Raw genomic sequence first — 22057 nt, forward strand, 5'->3', positions numbered from 1 at the left:
CCACTACCAATAGGATGCCAGTGATCAAGGAGTCTTGGGCAGTATCTCTGAGTGCTAGATAAGAGTATTAACTGAACCACCATGAGAATACTTCCTTTTGTTTTGCACAAAAATACATACTCTCTTCAGTTTCTTTGATCAGATCTTCGTTGAAGCTCACACTAAATAGATGGGGAAAATTATTTATTTCCAATAGAATAAGGAAAGTTATGTATTTTTCTTTTATGATTAGAGAAGTATATGCAAGATGGGAGTAGTGAAATATGTGAGCAGATATGAAACATAAAGCATGAATTACAGTGTAGAAAGAGTTCCTCAATTATTTTAGTTTTGAATTATCTGGTTGTGATAAATTTGACACTGTTTATAGTAGAATTATCAAAATAAAAATATATTGCGTATTACAAAGATATAAGCATCTATGACTCCACTTGAGGTATTTGACAATTTATTAACATGTTAAAAATTACACAAAGCTGATATGATCAGAAATGTTTCTGTTGTGTAATTATTAGGGAAATAAATGTCTCACAAAATTTAGTGTCTTGCCAGATGAGCATTCCTTTGACCTAGGACCGTAAAAGTGATCTAGCGTCTTATAGGAAAAGTGTGGTTGTCTTAGCACTTTTACCACTATACGTGTGGAAGCACTGCAGAGCTACAACCATAAACATCTTATGTTGCTGGGGGGGGGGGTTATTATTATTTCTAGAAAATGAACAGTATTCATTGCTGACCTCCCAGAATTCATTTCTGACAAAGTTAAAGGAAGAGTGCTGCACATTAGCCAAGAAACTGGAACAAATCTCTCAGAAAAGCAGGTGGGTAATATAATACAATACTTTCAGAGCACTGTTTATATGAATACTGTAATTTTTTTCTTAAAGGACAGTATTTCCACTATTTTATAGTCTAATGTCAAAATTAGATATGTATTGACATATTTCCTGTAAAAAACATTTTCTCTCTATGAGAATTTTCTTAATTATCCATACAGACACCTTGATGTTTTTTCATAATTAGGTATCCATACTATAATTTGACTTTTTTAATGTTCAGAATTGAAAACTATGAAATTTCAGAGCACAAAGGTCAAGATGGCATCCTTTTAATAAAGGATGCAGATAAATCAAGCAGTTCTAAAGTCATATTTTAACACAGCTAACATATTTTAGTCTATTATCATAGTTCTCCATGAACACATAAAAGCTGTCTTTAAGGCAAATGATAATGGATAAAATATGAATGTATAAAAATAAAAGTAGATGATACTTTGAAATAAACCAAAACCATCTTTTCTTTCTCCTAAAATTGTTTTATTTTAATAAAATAGCCATCATTGATTTTGTAGGTACATGCTCTTTTATAAATCCACTGATTGGGTTCTTAATGAATTTTTTTCTGTACATTTTCTAATCATATTATCTCAATAAATGAATTACTTATATTCTAAATTCTAAGAAGCCTGAGTTCTCGTCTTAGCTCTGACAGTAGCTGTGTAATCTTGGACAAATTTATTTGACCTGCTTGAACTGTGGTTTCCTCTTGTAAATGAATGATGTTGAACAGAATCACTTTGACTTGAACTCAAAAGAAATCATTCATTTAACTAGCTAGGTATAAAATGTCGCATTACAGTATAACCTAATGGGAAAATAATCTGTGTATCTTCTCTTGCATACTTTTCTGAAACTCACTTAGATCATCAAAGAACAAGCAATAGGGCTCAGCAAACCAACTATTGACTTAGGTTTATTATTCAGAAAGAATTTCTAGGAGGGTCAGAGCATGTCTGATCACTCTGAGCCCTATCTTGGGTTCCTGCATCAATAAGCTGGCTTACCTTATGTAATCCCCATCCCTGAATTTTTTTGAAAATCAGGGGGCTTATGAATCCAATTCTTTCTGCTCACAGGAAGGCAGAAGCTCCTATAACCACCCAGAATGTGCTCTGAACATGTACCTTCTTAGCGAATACTAATTAAGTATCTTGTTTGGGATGGGAAAAGGCTTAGGGTACCAAAATAACCAGTATTTTCAGGAAATTTGACAAGGAAACCCAAATAATTTTGCCGTGGAAGAGACCCTCATAATATATCAACAGGAGGTATTCCTAACTAGAAATATTTGATTTACCTCACGTAGATATAAACAAACTAGATTAATAACTTAAGCAAAAATTATTTTGAATTGGGTCTTAAAAGATTGTGTTATCTTAAGATTGCTTTGGGGTTGATTATTGATTAATTATCTTGCTGTCTAAGGAGACATAATTGAGGAAATGGAAGTGTATAAAAGAGAAAGAGAAGCTATATGCTTGCTATATATTATTTAATTCTCACAACAGCTTGAGACATGAATTGTTATCTTCTTTTACAGAGGAGGAAACCAATACTCAGAGTGTTTAAATAGCTAGTAAGTAGGAGCACTAGAATTCTAACTTAGACATTTCTGGTTCCAAAGCCTATGATCTTCCTTACAATAAGTATAATTATTTTATATCTACTACTAAAGAAAATCCAGGCCAAAGTAGTTACAACGGGAAAGTTTAGGAAAGAAAAATTAATCTTTATATTTCCATGGAGCAGTAAGCATACTTGGCATGTGAGGGTTAACCTGTGAGCCTGGGTTAACCTGTGCCATGTGCCCTGAGGCCTTCTTTCCCCTGCTCTAGGTCTGTCAATTTACCCTGTACTAGTCTAGTGAACTTGAACCTCAGCCTCTCTTCTCTTCAACTCCTCTCACTTCTGATTCTAGCTCCTGACTGCTACTTTGTAAATTGAATGTGTTCCTTTATGTCTGATACACAGCTGGCACCTGATACATATTTACTGAATGAATGAATGAAACAAACGAGCATGGTGCTACTACCCCTTGTATCCTGATCTGACTCTGATTCCAGACTATTCCTTTGTTGATGACAGGCAGTGTGCAGTAAAAAACACTTTGGAATTCAGAAGGAACAAGGTTTGAATCTTGCTCTGCCACTTAGCTTCATAACCTTGCATACATCGCTTAATTTCTCCAAACCTCAGCTTCTCCATCTGTAAAAACCTTTTAAAAACTATGTTGCAGGATTATGGTGGGAATTAGAAATTTAGAGAGATGTATATAGGTACACACATATACATAGCACCTAACACCATGCTTGACCCATAGAAGTATACAGTAGGTGCTATTGCTGTCATTGATGGTATCATTTTAAGGGTCTTGACTGGCAATTAGGATATCACTTCACCTAGCTACTAATGTCTTGGCCAGAGTCTGAGTGCCATAATTCTCTGACAGACATAAAGTCTATACCACAGTGGAAAACCTTTCTGAAGGCAATGCAGGATCAGGAAAATGTGGATTTGGTTGTGGATTTTGGTTGCTCCTGCTCTGGTACCTTGTCTTGTAAGTCTGAAGAGTTAAAATAGGCATCTACTGTAACTTTATAAGTGGATCTGAAACTAAAACCTAGCAAATAATAAAGACTAGATAAGTTGTAACTTATTACTGTTAAAACTTTTAAGTGCCCCTGAAATTTACAAAATGTACATTTTGTGTGTCTCACAAGAAATTAGCATTATAAATAGGATAAATTGTGATTTGGTGGGGGGGGGGGGTTGTTCGTTTGTTTACTCTTAATTTCTCATTTCACTCTGGCTTCCTACATGAAAGACACTCCATTTTGATATTACCTTTGCTTTGAAAACACCTATAAAACTTGAAGCGCTCAAGAGTGTTTCTTTTAAAGTAAAGCTATACATTTATTAAGCCTTGTAGAAGCCCTCCAGGAGTGAGCCTCTACATATCCTCTACTAAACTTTTAGGATAAATAATTCCCCCTGTGCTTTGAAGTGAGGAAATCCTGGAGTTTTCTAAGCTTTCTATACTGTTGTCATTGTGAAAGCACAGTCTCCAAAATAATTATTTAGGCCATATGGTAATTTTAATCCAGGTTTTCCTCAGAGTACTGCAGTAAAATTTTTCCTGAAAGTAAGTGTATTTATTTCATGTTGACTAACAATTTAAACATTTTTTTTTGTCTAAGAGTTTCATGTTATTCAAAATCCCATACTAAATAAATGGATTCATACCATTTAAAATACGATTTTTTTTTTTTTTTTTTTTTTTTTTTAAACTCACAGATCTAGTCCTCTGACTAGAGCCCCTGAAGAATCACTGGGAAAGCTGACAATCTGGGAGCACCATTCCCAGACACTCTTACTCTCTATCCCATCCTCATGCTAGGCTGCTTTATGAAAGTGTTTAGAAATGGCTCCTCCGTGTGTGTGTGTCCTGTTATATGTGTTTCTCCCCAAGTAGATGTAAGTCGCATTATGGCTGTGCCTATTGCTTCTGCTGTCTGCAAGCCCTCCACAGTGAAGAGCCGGTACTTCCGCACAGTATGCCTTCCACACTGCTCGGGTGGTGTCTGTAACCCCAGGGTTTGTGAATGGCACATCCCATTTTAAAACTACAAGTGAACTGCCAATTCCATGCATTTTATGTAGCTTGTTTTTGAGCATCAGACAAGTAATTCCATTTTGCTTTTAATTGGCACTAGGCAGACATTCTGGCTGATTTTAGATGAAACTCACATAAACTTCAGCTCCCTTTTGTCTTTATTCCCCAGGACTCTGAGAGCTTATTACAGTGGTAGGGTTGTTTCTGAAGTTGGTAAATGGAGATATTTAAATATCTTTGGTGCAACTGTGATTTTTTTTTATCAAAGTGAAGGAGGTGTTCCCTGTCCCCAGGCACTTAGATGAATCAGCAGTAAAATGTTTGCAGTGCAGTTTGCAGTGTAATCTAAAACGTGGCCTGGGAAGAGCTCAGAGAGGTTGGGCACCGGCTAGGAAGGGAGCCTCTGCCAGCTGCAGAATGGAGATCCAGCATGTGCTAGGTTTTCACCTCTCAACACTGCCCCAGTGAAAAGAAAAGGATATAGAGCATAGAACTGGGGGTCTGCATGGTTTTGCTTCTCTTTCTTTTCTATCATTGTCACTTTCTGGGTTGCTAGGTTCGTGGATTGATGTCTAACACTACCCATTGTATATTTGTGATTTGCGTTTTGTAATTAAGAGGAACAATGGGAGTCCATTGGGTCTCGTTATATATAATGGTTGGTTTAATTTGTTTCGCTTCTATCTTGTTAATTGTAAATTGATCATTAAGATTTGAATTCTAATCTGTCACCAGGGTTGTGGGTATTGAGGCTAGAGCAATGATCCTGGCTTTAATCACTGATGATGAGAAACAAATTTTATAATTTTGGTACATATTGCAGTTCATATATTTTAACACTGTATTTTATGGTGTTATAAATATTGTTAAATGACTTTTAGTGTAGTTTTACTGTGTGGACTATAATGTATAAATTATATTACTGTTTTGGCAACAGTAGGTATCCAACTGTGTGAGTTTAATTGAAGTAAAGAACACATACCCGGTTGAACTATTTTTTTTTCCCTGGCATGTTCAGATGATGTTAGTTTGGGATGCTACAAAAATTATATTCTACAAGAAGAAACTGATATTGTCCTCTGCTAATTATTACCGAAAGTTGAATGAGACTCTAAAAGAGTAAAAAATTAAGGGGTCATGTTTTTCCTTAAAAAGCAATTATCACTGTAATCCTAATTATCGTAGTAAAATATTATACTTCATGAAAATGTAATTACACAGTATAACTGGTATATAAAAATGCAGTGAGAAGTTCATGCTTCTGTAAAGGCAGAAATTACCTAAATTTTCTATGAAAATGGATTAGAATCAATTTTCTTTTTATATGACACTAGGATAATCATGCCACAAATGTAATCTCAAGCTAACATAGAAGCTCGTAAGTTTACTCTTTGAACTTTGTAAACTACTAGTTCTTTCAATATATCATGGACTCTAGACAGATAAAAGATGATGTCCATGTACATATACCAAATTTTTATTGAACATTGGAAGTAGGTAGGCAAATTACTATCATAAACAAAGAAAAGCATACACATAAAATATGCAAAGCAGAAAAGTACTGTAGCAATAAAGTACTTGACAGTAATATGTACTTTACAATTAACATTTATATTTTTGAAATTCTGTATATAAGATATCCTCAATATAGGGCATTTGGTTATAAATGCAAAGAAGAATTAGGAAAAAATTTCCTGTAACATTACCATCCAGCTAACTATGTTTAACTTTTGACATGTTTACTTTCAGTCATTTTCGATGTGTAGGTAAATGTGTATGTTACCATGCATTTATATTGTGAGTGATATACATATGTGTGTGTGTGTATATATATATATATATATATATATATATACACTTTTACATCCTGCTTTTTTTACTTAATATTATCTGATGGACACTTTTCTACATCAGTAAATACTCAGGAAACATAATTTTAGTTGAATCATTTGTATGAATAATAATTCATCAGAATTTTAAACTCTTTTAAAATGTAATGAATAATATAATAATAATTTTATACATAAATCTGAATTTTTTCATGATTTTCTTAGTTGAGATGTCTAAAAGGGGATTGCTGGTCCAAAGACTGTGAACCCTGTTAAGGCTGTTAATGTGTATGACTTTGCTCAAGTACTGCACTAAATTCTGCTCAGTATATATGTGTACATAGCAGTTTGTGACAAAAGAAGTGAGAGGTTTTTCAAAAAAGGAGTGAGGGGCCATGTTGCACAGTGGGTGGGACAACCCCTTTAGAGTTGGACAGACCAGTGTTTGTGTCTGGGCTTGGGTAATCACCATTTAGGTGACCTTAGGCGAATTATTAAACCTCATATTTACCTCCCAGAGAAAAGGGAATAAACACTTACCTTGTAGGATTAATTGAGATCATAATGTAAAGGATGAATTCCACTACCTAGTGTAGTGTAGGCATACAGTAAATGTTTTATTAGGCATTTCTTTGAATAATAGGGAAATTGAATGTTTTATAAATGTTTATTGATCATTTATGTTTCTTCCTCTGTGAGTATTTTTCATATCCCTTGTACTTTTTTAATTGGAATTTTGATGAAGAGTGGGGATAGCAGTTTATTATATAATGCTTCTAATATTCATTTGTCTCATTTTTTACATTCCCTTTTTTAATTTCGAAAAATTTGTTCCCAGTTCTTTTTGTTTCTTAAGAATTTTTTCAAAATCAAGGTGACTTTATTTTTTGTTTTAAATATTACAATACACGTCCATTGTAAAAATTCAGAAAATACAGAAAAGGAAAAAAAATATTTTATATTTCTAATCTGGACACCAAGAGATAATCAATATTAGTATGTGGAATACATGTCAAAATATTTTTTATTTTATAAAATAAAATTACCTTATGCTGATTTTTAATATTTTCCTTTTTTACCAATATGTCATATTTTTAGGTCAATATATAACACCAATAAATAGCCATATTATCAGAATAGCATCTTGATATTTCTTTTTTAAAGTAATGTAACTAATCATCTGTTGATACATTTCTGGGTTAAGTTTTCATATATTGGGTTGCAGAGCAAGATTGTTTCTAGAAACAGTGCTACAAGGAACATGCTCATAAAAACATATGATTTTGTTGTATGTAAAAGCTTTATATTCTTATATTGTAAAATCTATGTTTCCTTCGTGACTTTTCAAAAGTGACTTGTTTTTCTGGGAAAGTACCTGAGAACAGATAAATATTCTTATGCATTTTTTTCTAATGCAGTTTAAGGATATTTTGGGGCCTTTTGGAATTTTAGTGCATAGTGCATATTATGATAGGAAATACTAATCGTGGAAGAATACTAAATTAAAAATTTCATATAACTGCTCCTAAATTCTTTTATATTGTATGTGATTTTGAAAGGATAGACATAGTCATTATTTACTTATTTAGACTATTTCAAATATAAGTAAATTCTTATTAGAAGAAGTAAATATAGATTGAGTGCTTAATCTGAGCTTGAAAATGAGATAATCCATGCCCTTGTGTGTAATCTGTAATCTAGCAAGAAGGATGAGGCACAGAGCACAATTCACAGGAATAACTTATAAGCTAATGTATGCATAAAAGCTAGAGGTAGTTTCAAAAAATGTGCTGGCATACTGAGAACTGCAGGTATTAATCAGAGCAAGCTTTCTTCGAGATGAAACTTGAACCAAGGTGAAAACAAAATGAGGAATGAGGTGAACTAAAAGCGAGCGATCGCTTCATGCCATGTGAAGCAGCTTGGTCCTTGGGATAAATTCCCTTAGCAAATCCAAATCTTTTCCAGGAAAAAAAAAAAAAAGTCTATGTCACCTAATGGAGGAATCCTTTCTTTGGAGGGAAATAATTTTACATCAAGCATCTCACATAAACCTCAAGAAACGAACCAGTTGTTAACTACTTGTATTTTAATGTGCACGACTTCTAAGCTTTCAGTTCTAACCTATGAGGCAGTGGAGTATGAGGAGATGGTGGAGTAAGGAGTAATGTTTAATTAAATCAAGGACAAAGTACAATTTTTCTTGGACAGATGTCTCTCTTAGCTTCAAATTTTGAGCCTTGAAATGGCCATCCAAGACACTGAAGAAGTAATGTTATTTCCTGACAAACACCAATCATCACCAAAGTAGATAGATATCTGTAATCCCAAATGAAATAATGTGAAAACAGAAAGAAAATTGGGGGAATGGTACCTCACTTAGCAAATGGAGGAAGGTGAGTCTTAAATGTCTGCAGACAGGGATACTTGTATGTGAAGCAAGCTGATCTGCTTTCAGGATCCCAGAAAGACTTAGAAGGCAGGAGTGGAATATAGGACTGAAGCCAAAGTTGACAGTTCTACCCCCACCCCATGCAGCCAGGTGACTATCCCTCCTCCACCCATAAAACTAGGAGCTTCCCCTCTGAAGAGATTAAACCAGCAGGCACTGGTGAAAATAGCTGCACTGAAATTAGAATAGAGGAATTAATTAAAAGTCTACATTCTGAAAGGTGAGTACACCACCCCTCTATTTCCAACCAGCTCCTAGACCACTGATGGTTAGGGTTGTACGCAAGCAGCAGGAAAATGGAGAATCCTTCTTTTGAGAAACAGAATGGCCACAGGGGAAAGAATTACGGATGCTGATAATATTGGGAATGTCCCATCAGAAAAGATGGCTTGCCACTCAATCATTCTACACTAAAGCCCACTTGTTTATACAAGTGCATGTGTAATCATAATATACTCCTTAAACAACAAGGACCAATATTTATGTAGTTGTTATGACATAAAACTGATACTGATTTAACTACAAACTGAAATATTAGTAATTACATTGACAAGCTGGAGGTGGAGTCAGGGGGCAGAGAACCACCATTTTTTTTTTTTTTTTTTTTTTTTTTTTTTTTGCGTTACGCGGGCCTCTCACTGTTGTGGCCTCTCCCATTGCGGAGCACAGGCCCTGGACGCGCAGGCTCAGCGGCCACGGCTCACAGGCCTAGCTGCTCCATGGCATGTGGGATCTTCCCGGACCGGTGCACGAACCTGTGTCCCCTGCATCAGCAGGCGGACTCTCAACCACTGCGCCACCAGGGAAGCCTCACCATTTTTTAAAACTATATGATTTTAATCATGTACCATTAAATTAGCTATGTTAATTAAAAGAAACAACTCTCTGTCAGAAATTAGCCTGGGGTTGTTCCTGCAACAGCATGGTAGCTGGCCTGTAATAGATACTTACTAAATATTTGGTAAATTAATAGCTGTCTTTTTAAAAACGGGATTTGATTATTATCATTTTTGTCTTGTTCCTTGAAAAAACTCTCTCTGTTGAAGTTGTTATTCCTTTTTCTGTCTACCAGTTGAGTTCCTGCAGTGTGTATATCCTTCTACTAGACATTCTGTAATTTCTGAAATATTTTATTTTACATAAAATAATTTTTATTGACACTGTTATGTTTAAGTACAGAGTTCAAGAAAGTGATAAGGTTATACAATAAAAACATGCTCTGGTAATAAGAACCTTTAACATCAGTCACTTCTGTGTTTACACCTCTCTAGATCTGAAATAGCTCAGCTCAGTCAAGAAAAAAGGTATACATGTGACAAACTGGAAAAGTTACAGAGAAGAAATGATGAATTGGAGGAACAGTGTGTCCAGCATGGGAGACTACATGAGATAATGAAGCAAAGGTAATAAAGACTTAATAATCAACTGATGTGCCACATATTGAATGTGTTTGGTTCAAAAACAGAATGGGAATTGCTGTGGAATAAATAGAATTCATGGTTACTATGGTACTCAAGGAACATGCTTAAAATCTAATATTTCTATATATTTATGCTTTCTCAATTTAGGTTGTTCTTATAATACACAGAGAGGAGAGCACATTCCCTCTTTACTGTTCTCTCAAGACACAGAAGTAGATTTAATATAGAACACTGTAGGAAAACCATCTACCTTTAAGGTGCAAGCTGGTAATGTAATATGCAGGAATTTCAAAACTTCTCTTCTAGAAATTAGGTTTTGTATGTATTTTTGTAAGATACAACATGTAAGGCCTAAGAAGGTTAAATATATTGCTAGAGTCAGAATTTGACTCCAGACCCTTTGGTTCTTTCTAGTGGTGTACTTTGAGCAAGTTACTTAACCTCTCTGAGCATCAGTTTCTTCATCTATATATTGGAGCTAACAATAGCCACTTTGCAGTTTGGTATAAAGATCAAATATAATATATGTAAAGCACCTGGCTCATAATAGCCACCTACTAAATGGAATCAATATTTACTCTCTTTTTCTAGATGGAGAAGCTCAAGCTGAGAGATACTAATGTATTTGCTCAAAGTGCCATATTGAGTAAGTTGGTAGAGTTCAAACTTGAATCATGATCTTTTGATTCCAAATTCCTTTCCTTTTTTGTGCAGTATTTTTTTGTGTGTGAAAAACACAGTCCCTTATATTTACTATAAATGTGTCACTCCTAATTTCTATATAGTGATGAATTACCCAGGAAAAACAATCTCAGCAATCACATACATAACAGCAGTTAACCTTCCAGTGGAGATAGTTTTCTTGGCATCCATCTCCCCATTTCTATCCCATCCCCAGACACCCCAGGCCTGCTCTGTTTCAAAATAAATTGTTCATATAACTGAGGGGAAAAGAAAATATTTAAATACTCCCTTTATCATTATTTTTTAATTTAAAGTAAACATAGAGTCCCTCGGCAGGGGCAGGAGGAATGTTTATAAATTGATCACTTTCTCTATTGAAGAGAAGAAAGGTAGTCAGAAAGTGACACCAAAATATTAAAATATGAGTATATTTATAAAGAATTAATCATTCATTTATTTTCTAAGCCAGAGATCAGCAAACTATTTCTGTAAAGGACCAGAGAGTAAAATATTTTAGGCTTCCTGGGCCACGAGTAGTCTCTGTCATGTAGTCTTTGTTTTGTTTTTCTTTACAACCCTTTAAAAAGACAAAAAACATTCTTAGCTAGAAGCCCAACAAAATGAGTGAAAAGATTTGGACCTTGGGCTATAATTTGCTCCAGTACTATGCACCAACTCATCTTTCTAATATTTCTTTTCTTACATCTGTATATTGTTTTAGAGTTCACAAAATTCACCTCACGCATATTTTCTTACCTGAAACAAACCTGGGAAGTAGTTGTTATTATCATCTTCCTTTCCAGGTGGAAAACTAAGGCTCAGAAAGATAAAGTTGCCAACTGAAGGTCAGATAGTAAATTAATCATTCATTCATTGATATGAATGAGAGTAAATTCATTCATTCAACAAAATTGATTGCTACCATGTGTCATGTTCTCCACCACATGCTGGGAATAAAATAGCAAAGTAAATATAATTCCTAGTCTAATGGAGTTTACAGCCTTATAGGGAAGATAGATATTGACAAGAAAATTTCACAGATATCTAATTAATTGCAGTAATGATTAGTTATATGAAAATGAAATATACTTTGTGGTATAAGCACATTTAATAAGGTGACTTACCCTGATCAGAAGAAGTTTCAATGAAAAAAATGACACTTGACATGAATCTGTGAGTGGCAATATAGGGATTATTAGTCCTAGGGCAGGAGCTGGCAAATTGTACCCCAGCCCAAGTTCACTTTGTATGGCTCAAGAACATAGTCATGCTCATTTGTTTACATGTTATCTGTGGCTCCTTTCACCCTACAATGAGTAGGTGAGTCAAAGACTGGCCTATTGGCTCACAAAGCCTAAAATATTTACTCTCTCGCCCTCTCCTAAAAAAGTTTGCCAGCTCCTCTTCTAGAGAAAAGAAAACTGTAAATTGAAGGTCCTGAGATAGGACTTTTAAAGAAGGAAAGATACTGTGTTTAACATAAAGAATAATGGAAAAAATAGCATGTGATGAGGTTGGAGAGGCAGGTGAGGGCCGGATAAAGACAAGGCCTTTAAGTTTTTATTGTAGACCTTTCACTTTATCCTTTTACTAAAAGGAAGATATTAAAAGATTTTTTAAAAAACAAAGGAGAATTATGTGATCAAATATGCATTTTAAAAATAGCATTCCAGCTCCAGAGTATATAATGGATTGGAGCAGAGCCATGGTGTTTACACAAGACCAGTTAGGGAGCTAGTAGAGCAGTTAGTCAAGTGATGATGATGGCTTAGATTGAACTGATAATAATGATGCTAGAAGTAAACAGATTGGTGAAATATATAGGAGGTGAAATCAACAGGACTTAATGACTGATTGGCTATGTTGGGTAGAGAATAGTGCATATCCATATTTCTGACATGAGCAATACGTACATAGTGGTAGTACTTAGTGAGAATAGAAAATACACAAAATAAGAAGGTTTGTGGTCGAGATGGCCTGGGTTTGGGATAAGATCAAGTGTTACGTTTCGACCCTGTTGAATTTAATGTTCAAGAGCATTGTACAAATGGGTATGTTGAATAAGCATGGAGACACAAGGGACTAAGCTCAGGAGTGAGGACTGGGCTGGAGATAGAAATCCCCACTGGCTTACAGAGAATATTAGAAACCTTGGGAGTAAATGAGGTCACCTAGAGAAATAAAGTGAGAAGGAAGATGGGCTTACTGAATCCTAAAGAACATCAAAAGTTTTAAAGGTAAGGTAACCTGAGAAATAAGTAGAAACTGAAAAGCCTTGTTATCATGCATGCCGACAGATGGAAATACTTCAGGAAAGAGGAGGTGATCTACCAGATGCTGCTGAGTGATTAAATAAGACTGAAAAGTATCCATTGGACTTAGTGACATGAACAGCACTGGTTATGTTAACAAAAATATTTGTACTGGAAGAGTGGGTACAGAAATCATATAATATGGACTGAAAACAGTGTGAGTTGAAAAATTGAAATAGCAAATTTAAACCACTTTTTCATAAGATTTGGGTGCACAGAAAAGAGGGAAGCAAGAGAAAGCAAGAGACAGACCAACCAACTGGTGGTGGGTAGACGTATTCGGAGGGGCATTTTGGAAAAGAGAATTTTTTGAGTTGTAGTAGATGTGAACTTATTAAATTCTGATTGTCAAGATTATTAAAGTTATAAAGTCAGGAAAGTTACATTTTCCAGCTGGTAGTTTGGAACCCCTGGTGTCCACAAAGGCAGACCAGGGAATTCAGGCTAAAGATAGCGATGGTATTTCTTTCTAGTTATATTTTAAAATAAGTATTGATTCATATATTTCTCCCTAGAAAGTAGAACCGCGTGAGAACTCCACAGTGTATACAGAGGGAGCAAGCCCTCGAGCTAGTGGAAATGGGCTGAACGCACTCATGTGTTCTCATGTGATTTAGTATTATGTCACCAACCCCCAGAAATCCTGGTTGTTTTTTTGGTTATACACTTTCACATTTTTTAAAAATTTCTTATGGTAGTGTATTGTTTAAATTATATACATAAAAACCATTGAATGGGGACTTCCCTAGTGACAGTGGTTAAGAATCCGCCTGTCAATACAGGAGACACGGGTTCGATCCCTGGTCCGGGAAGATCCCACATGCTGTGGAGCAACTAAGCCCATGCGCCACAACTACTGAGCCTGCACTCTAGAGCCCATGAGCACTGAGCCCGTGTACCACAACTACTGAAGCCCGTGTGCCTAGAACCCGTGCTCCACAACAAGAGAAGCCCATGCACAGCAATGAAGAGTAGCCCTGGCTCACTGCAACTAGAGGAAAGCCCACGAACAGCAACGAAGACCCAACACAGCCAAAAGAAAAAAAAAAAAAAGATAATAATAATTAATAAATAATTTAAGAAACATTGAATGATGACATGAAGCTGCTGACTGAAATGTAACAAACTAATTATTAATTTAGAACTGGTAATTCTTTTATAAACTGCCTCACAATGATCTTTAACAAATCTGTAAGCTGTATTTTTCTAATAGAAATTTTATTCCTTGAAAACTAGGGTTAAAAATAAGAAGTAAAGTATTGATTTTTATCTAATTCAACATTAAATTTTGGAGGACTGTTCATTATTTTCTGAGAAGTGCTTGAAAAAACAAAATATTGGCAAATAGAATCCAACAGCATTTAAAAAGAATTACACACCACAGTCAAGTAGGATTTATTCTAAGTATGCAAGTCTGGTTCATTATTTGAAAATTAAATGTAATCTATCACATCAATAAGCTAAAAAAGAAAAATTGCATGATCATATTAATAGATGCAGAAAAAGCTTTTGACAAAATCCAAACACATTCATGATTTTAAAAAACTCTCAGTAAACTAGAAATAGAGGGAAACTTTCTCAACTTGATAAAGAATATCTTAAAAAAAAAAAACCCTACAGCTAACATTATACTTAATGGTGAGAAACTCAAAGCTTTCCCCATTGATCAGGTGTAAGTCAAGGTTATTCCCTTTTACCCATCCTTTTCAACATCATACTGGAAGTAATGCAATAAGACAAGAAAAGGAAATAAAAGGTATAAAGACTGGGAGGGAAGAGGAAAAAAAACCTTTCTTGATTGCAAGATGACATGATAATCTATGTAGAAAATCTGAAAGAATTGATGAAAAATTCTTGGAACTAAAAAGCAATTATGGCAAGTTGCAAGGTGCAAGGTACAAGATTAATATCTGAAAGTTATTTGCTTTCCTATATACCAGCAATGAACAAGTGGAATTTGAAATTAAAAACACAATACCGTTTACATTAGCCCCCCTAAAATGAAAAGTTTTGGTATAAATCTAACAAATTATGTACAAGATCTAGATGTGGAAAACTATAAAACTCTGATGAATAAAATTAAAGAAGAACTAATAAATAGAGAGATATTCAGGTTAATGGTTAAGAAGACTCAGTATCAAAGGAGGTCAAGACAGTGGAGGAGTAGGAGGATGTAGAGTTCATCTCTCCCCACAGATGCATCAAGAATACATCTACAGGGCTTCCCTGGTGGCTCAGTGGTTGAGAGTCCGCCTGCCAATGCAGGGGACATGGGTTCGTGCCCTGGTCTGGGAAGATCCCACATGCCGCAGAGCGGCTGGGCCCGTGAGCCATGGCCACTGAGCCTGCACGTCCGGAGCCTGTGCTCCGCAATGGGAAAGGCCACAGCAGCGAGAGGCCCGCATACCGCAAAAAAAAATGAATACATCTACAAATGGAACAAGTCTCACAGAGCACTGGCTGAACACTGGCAGAGGACCTTGGACGCCAAAAAGGACAAGAAAGATCCCCCATAACCTGGTAGGATGAAAGAAAGAAGAAGGGGGAAAGAAGAGGAGAGGAAGCCGGACGTGAACGGCAGCCCTGGGGTGGAGCTTGAGGAGAGGAGAGGTTCCTGCATCTGGAGAAGCCCTCTCACTGGTGGAGAGATCAGTTGGGACAGAAGGGGAGCTTCGGGGCTATCAGAAGAGAGTGCAGCAACTGTTATGTGGCAGGTAAGACAGAGTGAGACCTACACAGACGGTTCGTGCCACAGTCCTGTGTGCCCCTGCCCTAGATGTGTCCCTGGTGAGGATGGGGGCTGCGTGCTGGAATGTGGTGTTTGGAGAGCAAACCTGGGTAAAGGACTGCTGTTGGCTATAAGGAGACAGCCTGAGGGGACGGGAGTGAGGACATTGCAACCAGGAATGCCTGTGGAGGAAACCCAGGCTGCCATAGAAGCAAAGCACCATTGTTAAGTGATGTGTAAGGGGCAGAGCTGCCATTGCAGGCTCTCTCCCCATGTGCCACCCCTGCCTCCCTGGGCACTAGGAAGGGCCCCTGCTGGGGCCAGCCCTCTCGAGCCAGCAGCTGGGTGCAAGGAGGGGCCCCTGCCAGGGCTAGCCTCTTGTGCAGGGGGCCGGGCACTAGGAGGGGCCCCCACCAGGGCCGGTTCTATCACGCTGGCAGCCAGGCACTAGGGGGACCCCTCTGAGGCCTGCTCTCTCCTGCCTGTGGCTGGGTGCTAGGACCCCCCCCCCCCGCCACAAGGTCTCTTGTGCCCGCGACGGCTGGCTCCCTCACATGCCTTGTCACCACCGGGGCCAGCTTCCCCACATGCCTCATCAACACTAGGGCTTGCTCGCCCACGCCTGTGGCTGGGTATTAGGAAGAGCCCCCACTGGGGCCGACTCTCTTGTGCCTGCGGCCACCAGCTCCCCCTAATGCCTGTTGCTGCCAGGGGTCCTGTGACCCCAGCCACCGTGCTGCTGCCACAACCCCTCCTTGCCGGGGTGGACTTCTGTGCTCCAGGGCAGCCCTGACAGCAGACCCCTATGGGTGGCCCACAAGCAGAGGTGGGACTGAAACCACAACTGAGCCCTAGGGGCCATGCAACTAAGAAAGAAAAGCTGAAACCTCTCCACACAGCTGTTCAAACCATGAATTGACAATGCTGTGACTGGCTTTGTAAACTCAGTGCCTGCAGAACATCTGAATGAACAGCCAGTGCTCCTGCAACCAAGATGGGCCTAGCTTTAGCAGCTGTAGATTTTGTCGGCACATACACATGGGGGTTGGGCCAGACTAGAGTCAGAGCTGCCCCCATGGCACCCATAGTGGGTCCAATCCATGATTACTACAGTCCTGGGACCTGACTTAAGTGGATCTATGCTGGTAGCCTGGTGAAAACAACGTCTGAGAGACACCAGGGCCAACTGCCGGCATACCCACAGTTAAGGTGGAGCCTAGAGCAGTGCCAACAACAGTGTAAGAGAGCTCACACAACAGGTGAAAAGTGACATAACAGAACACAGCCACAGGTGAACAGGTCCCTCCCAGTGGGAGTACTCCAATCCTACCTACCTCACACCGCAGATCAGAAACACAGCTAAGAAACAGATCTGAGGGCCTCTACTCCAACAACTAGGGAGCAGACCCCATGTCTGACAGGGCAGTGACAACCACAGAGCATAGGGGAGGCCCTGCTCAATATCCAGTGCTGGCTCTGTTCACCACAACATCAGTCACACCTCCTGTAAAGGGGATAACGGCCAGCATACACTGAGGAAGAGGTGGCAAACATCTATACTAAAAACAACCCTCACACCAAAAAATATTAAACCCATGCAGGCTACATAGGGACATTCCCACATAAAATAGCCCTCCAAGACAGTCTGAGGGTCTGGAATTGGGTAGAAGAACCCCCAGACCATTTAGCCATGAGGGCCAGCAGGGCTTGAGTGCAGGAACTCCATAGGGCTGGGAGAAACAGAGACTAAACCCTTGGATGGCACACAGAAGGTCTCACATGCACTGGGACCTGGCACAAAGCAGTACCTCAATAGCAACCTGGGCTACACCTACCTAGAGGTCTTAGAGGGTGTCCTGGGGAGGGGAAGGTCAACTATCGCTCACCACGAGGGCAAGAACACTGGTAGCAGAAGCCCCAGGGAATATTGATTGGAGTGAGATCTTCTGGAGGTCCATATTTTGGCACCAAGACCCAGCCCCACCCAACAACCTGTGGCTCCAAAGCTGGAAAACCTCAGGCCAAACAACCACCAAGATAGGAATACACCCCCACCCATCAGAAGACAGGCTGCCTAAAGTTGTACTGAGCTCACATCCACCTCAAAACACACCCCTTGATGTGGCCCTGCCCATCAGAAGGACAAGATCCAGCTGCACCCATGAGAGGGCAGGCACCAGTCTCTTCCACCAGGAAGGCTGCACAAGCCCCTGGATCAAACTCGCCCACCAGGGAGCAGACACCAGAAGCAAGAGAACTACAGTCCTGCAGCCTGTGGAAAGGACACCACAAACACAGAAAGTTAGACAAAATGAGATGACAGAGAAATATGTTACAAAAGAAGGAACAAGATAAAAACCCACAAGAACAACTAAATGAAGAGGAGATAGGCAATCTACCTGAAAAAGAATTCAGAGTAATGATAGTAAAGATGATCCAAAATCTTTGAAAAAGAGTGGAGGGATAGATCAAGAAGATACAAGAAATGTTTAACAAGGAGCTAGAAGATTTAAAGTACAAACAAACAGATGAACAATACAATAACTGAAATGAAAAATGCAGTAGAAGGAATCAATAGCAGAATAACTGAGGCAGAAGAATGAATAAGTGAGGTGGAATACATAGTGGTGGAAATCACTGCCACAGAACAGAATAAAGAAAAAGGAATGAAAAGAAATGAGGACAGTCTCAGAGATCTCCGGGATAATAATAAGCACACCAACATTCTCATTATAGGGGTACCAGAAGGAGAAGAGAAAGAGAAAGAGCCTGAGAAAATAATTGAAGATATTTTAGCCATAAACTTCCCTAACATGAGAAAGGAAGCACTCACTAAGTCCAGGAAGCACAGAGAATCCCACACTGGATGAACCCAAGGAGGAACATGCCAAGACACATATTAATCAAACTGGCAAAAATTAAAGACAAAGGAAAACTGTTAAAAGCAACAAGGGAAAAGCAACAAATAACATATGAGGGAATCCTGATTATTATTATCAGCTGATTTTTCAGCAGAAACTCTGCAGGCCAGAAAGAGAGTGGCATGATATATTTCAAGTGATGAAAGGGAAAAACCTACAACCAAGAATACTCTACCCAGCAAGGCTCTCGTTCAGATTCGATGGAGAAAACCAAAGCTTTACAGACAAGCAAAAGCTAAGAGAATTCAGCACCATGAAATCAGTTTTACAACAAATGCTAAAGGGACTTTCGTAGGCGGGAAAGAGACTAGCAAATTAAAACAACCTTGTACATATATAGACTGCTAAATTAAAACCTCATGGGAATAGCAAACCCAAAAACTACAATAGATACACAAACAAGAAAAAAAAGCAACCCAAACACAACACTAAGGATGATCATCAAACCACAAGAGAAGGCAACAAAAAAGTAAGGGAAGAAAAAATAAAATCCAAAACAGTTAAGAAAATGGCAGTAGAAATATACATATTGATAATTACCTTAAATGCAAATGGATTAAATGCTCCATCCAAAAGACATAGACTGGCTGAATGGATATGCTGTCTACAGAGACCCACTTCAGACCTAGGGACACATACAGACTGAAAGTGAGGGGATGGAAAAAGATATTCCATGCAAATGGAAATTAAAAGAAAGCTGAAGTAGCAATACTCATATCAGACAAAATAGACTTTAAAATAAAGACTGTTGTAAGATATAAGGAAGGACACTACATAATGATCAAGGGATCCATCCAAGAATGTATAAAAATTGTAAATTATATGCACCAAACGTAGGAGCACCTCAATTTATAAGCCAAATGCTAACATCCATCAAAGGGGAAATTGACAATAACACAATAATAGTGGGGGATTTTAACACCCCACTTACACCAATGGACAGATCATCCAGACAGAAAATTAATAAGGAAACACAAGCCTTAAATGGCACATTAGACCAGAGAGACTTAGCTGATATCTATAGGACATTCCATCCAAAAGCAGTGGAATACACTTTCTTCTCAAGTACATGTGGAACATTCTCTAGGATAGATCACATCTTGGGCCAAAAATCAAGCCTATGTAAATTTAAGAAAATTGAAATCATATCAAGCATCTTTTCAAGCTACAGACTATGAGATTAGAAATCAATTGCAGAAAAAAAACTGTTAAAAACACAAACACATGGAGACTAAACAATATGTTACTAAATAACCAAAGGATCACTGAAGAAATCAAAGAGGAAATCAAAAAAAATACTTAGAGACAAATGACAATAAAAACACCACAATCCAAAACCTATGGGATGCAGCAAAAGCAGTCTTAAGAGGGAAGTTTACAGCAATACAATCTTACCTCAGGAAACAAGAAAAATCTCAAGTAAACAACCTAACCTTACACCTAAAGCAACTAGAGATAGAAAAACAAACAAAACCAAAAAACAAACAAAATCATAAAGATCACAGCAGAAATAAATGAAATAGAGGTGAAGAAAACAATAGCAAAGATGGATGAAACTAAAAGTTGGTTCTTTGAGAAGATAAACAAAATTGTTAAATCTTTAGCCAGACTCATAAAGAAAAAAAGGGAGAGGACTCAAATCAATAAAATTAGAAATGAAAAAGGATCCGTTACAATGGACACAACAGAAATACAAAGGATCATAAGAGACTACTACAAGCAACTATATGCCAATAAAATGGACAACCAGGAAGAAATGGACAAATTCCTAGAAAGGTATAACCTTCCAAGACTGAACAAGGAAGAAATAGAATGTACGAACAGAACAATCACGTGTACTGAAATTGAAACTGATTAAAAATCTTCCAACAAACAAAAGTCCAGATGGCTTCACAGGTGAGTTCTGTCAAACATTTAGAGAAGAGTTAACACCTATCCTTCTCAAAGTCTTCCCAAAAATTGCAGAGGGAGGAACACTCCCAAGTTCATTCTACAAGGCCACCATCACCATGATACCAAAACCAGACAAAGATATCACAAAAAAAGAAAATTACAGGCCAATATCATTGATAAATATAGATGTAAAAATCCTCAACAAAATACTAGCAAACTGAATCCAACAACACATTAAAAGGATCATACACCATGATCAAGTGGAATTTATCCCAGGGATGCAAGGATTTTTCAATATCTGCAAATCAATCAATGTGATATACCACATTAACAAACTGAAGAATAAAAACCATATGATTATCTCAATAGATGCAGAAAAAGCTTGTGACAAAATTCAACACCCATTTATGAAAAAAACTCTCCAGAAGTTTTTATCAGAGGGCATAGCAGGCATAGAGGGAACCTACTTCAACATAATAAAGGCCATATACGACAAACCCACAGCAAACATCATCCTCGACGGTGAAAAACTGAAAGCATTTCCTCTAAGATCAGGAAGAAGACAAGGATGTCCACCCTAGCCATTTTCATTCAACATAGTTTTGGAAGCCCAAGCCATGGCAATCAGAGAAGAAAAAGAGATAAAAGGAATTCAAATTGGAAAAGAAGTAAAACTGTCACTGTTTGCAGATGACATGATACATAGAAAATGCTAAATATGCTACTAGAAAACTATTAGAGCTCATCAATGAATTTGGTAAATTTTCAGGATACAAAATAAATACACAGAAATCTCTTGCATTCCTATACACTAACAATGAAAGATCAGAAAGAGAAATTAAGGAAACAATCCCATTTACCATCACATCAAGAAGAATAAAATACCTAAGAATAAACCTACCTAAGGAGGCAAAAGACCTGTACTCAGAAAACTATAAGATACTGATGAAAGAAATCAAAGATGACACAAACAGATGGAGAGCCATACCTTGTTCTTGGATTGGAAGAATCAATATTGTCAAAATGACTATACTACCCAAAGTAATCTACAGATTCAATGCAATCCCTATCAAATTACCAATAGCATTTTTCACAATCAGAACAGAAAATTTTGCAATTTGTATGGAAACACAAAAGACCCCGTATAGCCAAGGCAATCTTGAGAAAGAAAAACAGAGCTGGAGAAATCAGACTCCCTGACTTCAGACTATACTACAAAGTTACAGTAATCAAAACAGTATGGTACTGGCACAAAAAAACAGACATATAGATCAATGGAAAAGGATAGAAAGTCTAGAGATAAACCCACATGCCCATGGTCACCTAATCTATGACAAAGGAGGAAAGAATATACAATGGAGAAAA

General features: G+C 37.6%; 1 protein-coding gene across 9 annotated transcripts in view; it reads left to right on the forward strand.

The window, feature by feature from the left end:
* The window catches only part of SDCCAG8 (SHH signaling and ciliogenesis regulator SDCCAG8), a 267820-nt gene that overhangs the window by 173077 nt on the left and 72686 nt on the right, over positions 1-22057 (forward strand). For 6 of the 9 annotated variants that reach the window (XM_004284509.4, XM_033414400.2, XM_033414402.2 and 3 more), the window contains 2 exons: positions 713-821; positions 10005-10136. In XM_004284509.4, the coding sequence (XP_004284557.2) occupies positions 713-821; positions 10005-10136 (241 nt within the window). The other 3 variants (XM_049713544.1, XM_033414401.2, XR_007478804.1) reach the window with 3 other exon arrangements.

This window comes from Orcinus orca, chromosome 1 (assembly GCF_937001465.1).
Source record: "Orcinus orca chromosome 1, mOrcOrc1.1, whole genome shotgun sequence".
NCBI lineage: Eukaryota > Metazoa > Chordata > Mammalia > Artiodactyla > Delphinidae > Orcinus > Orcinus orca.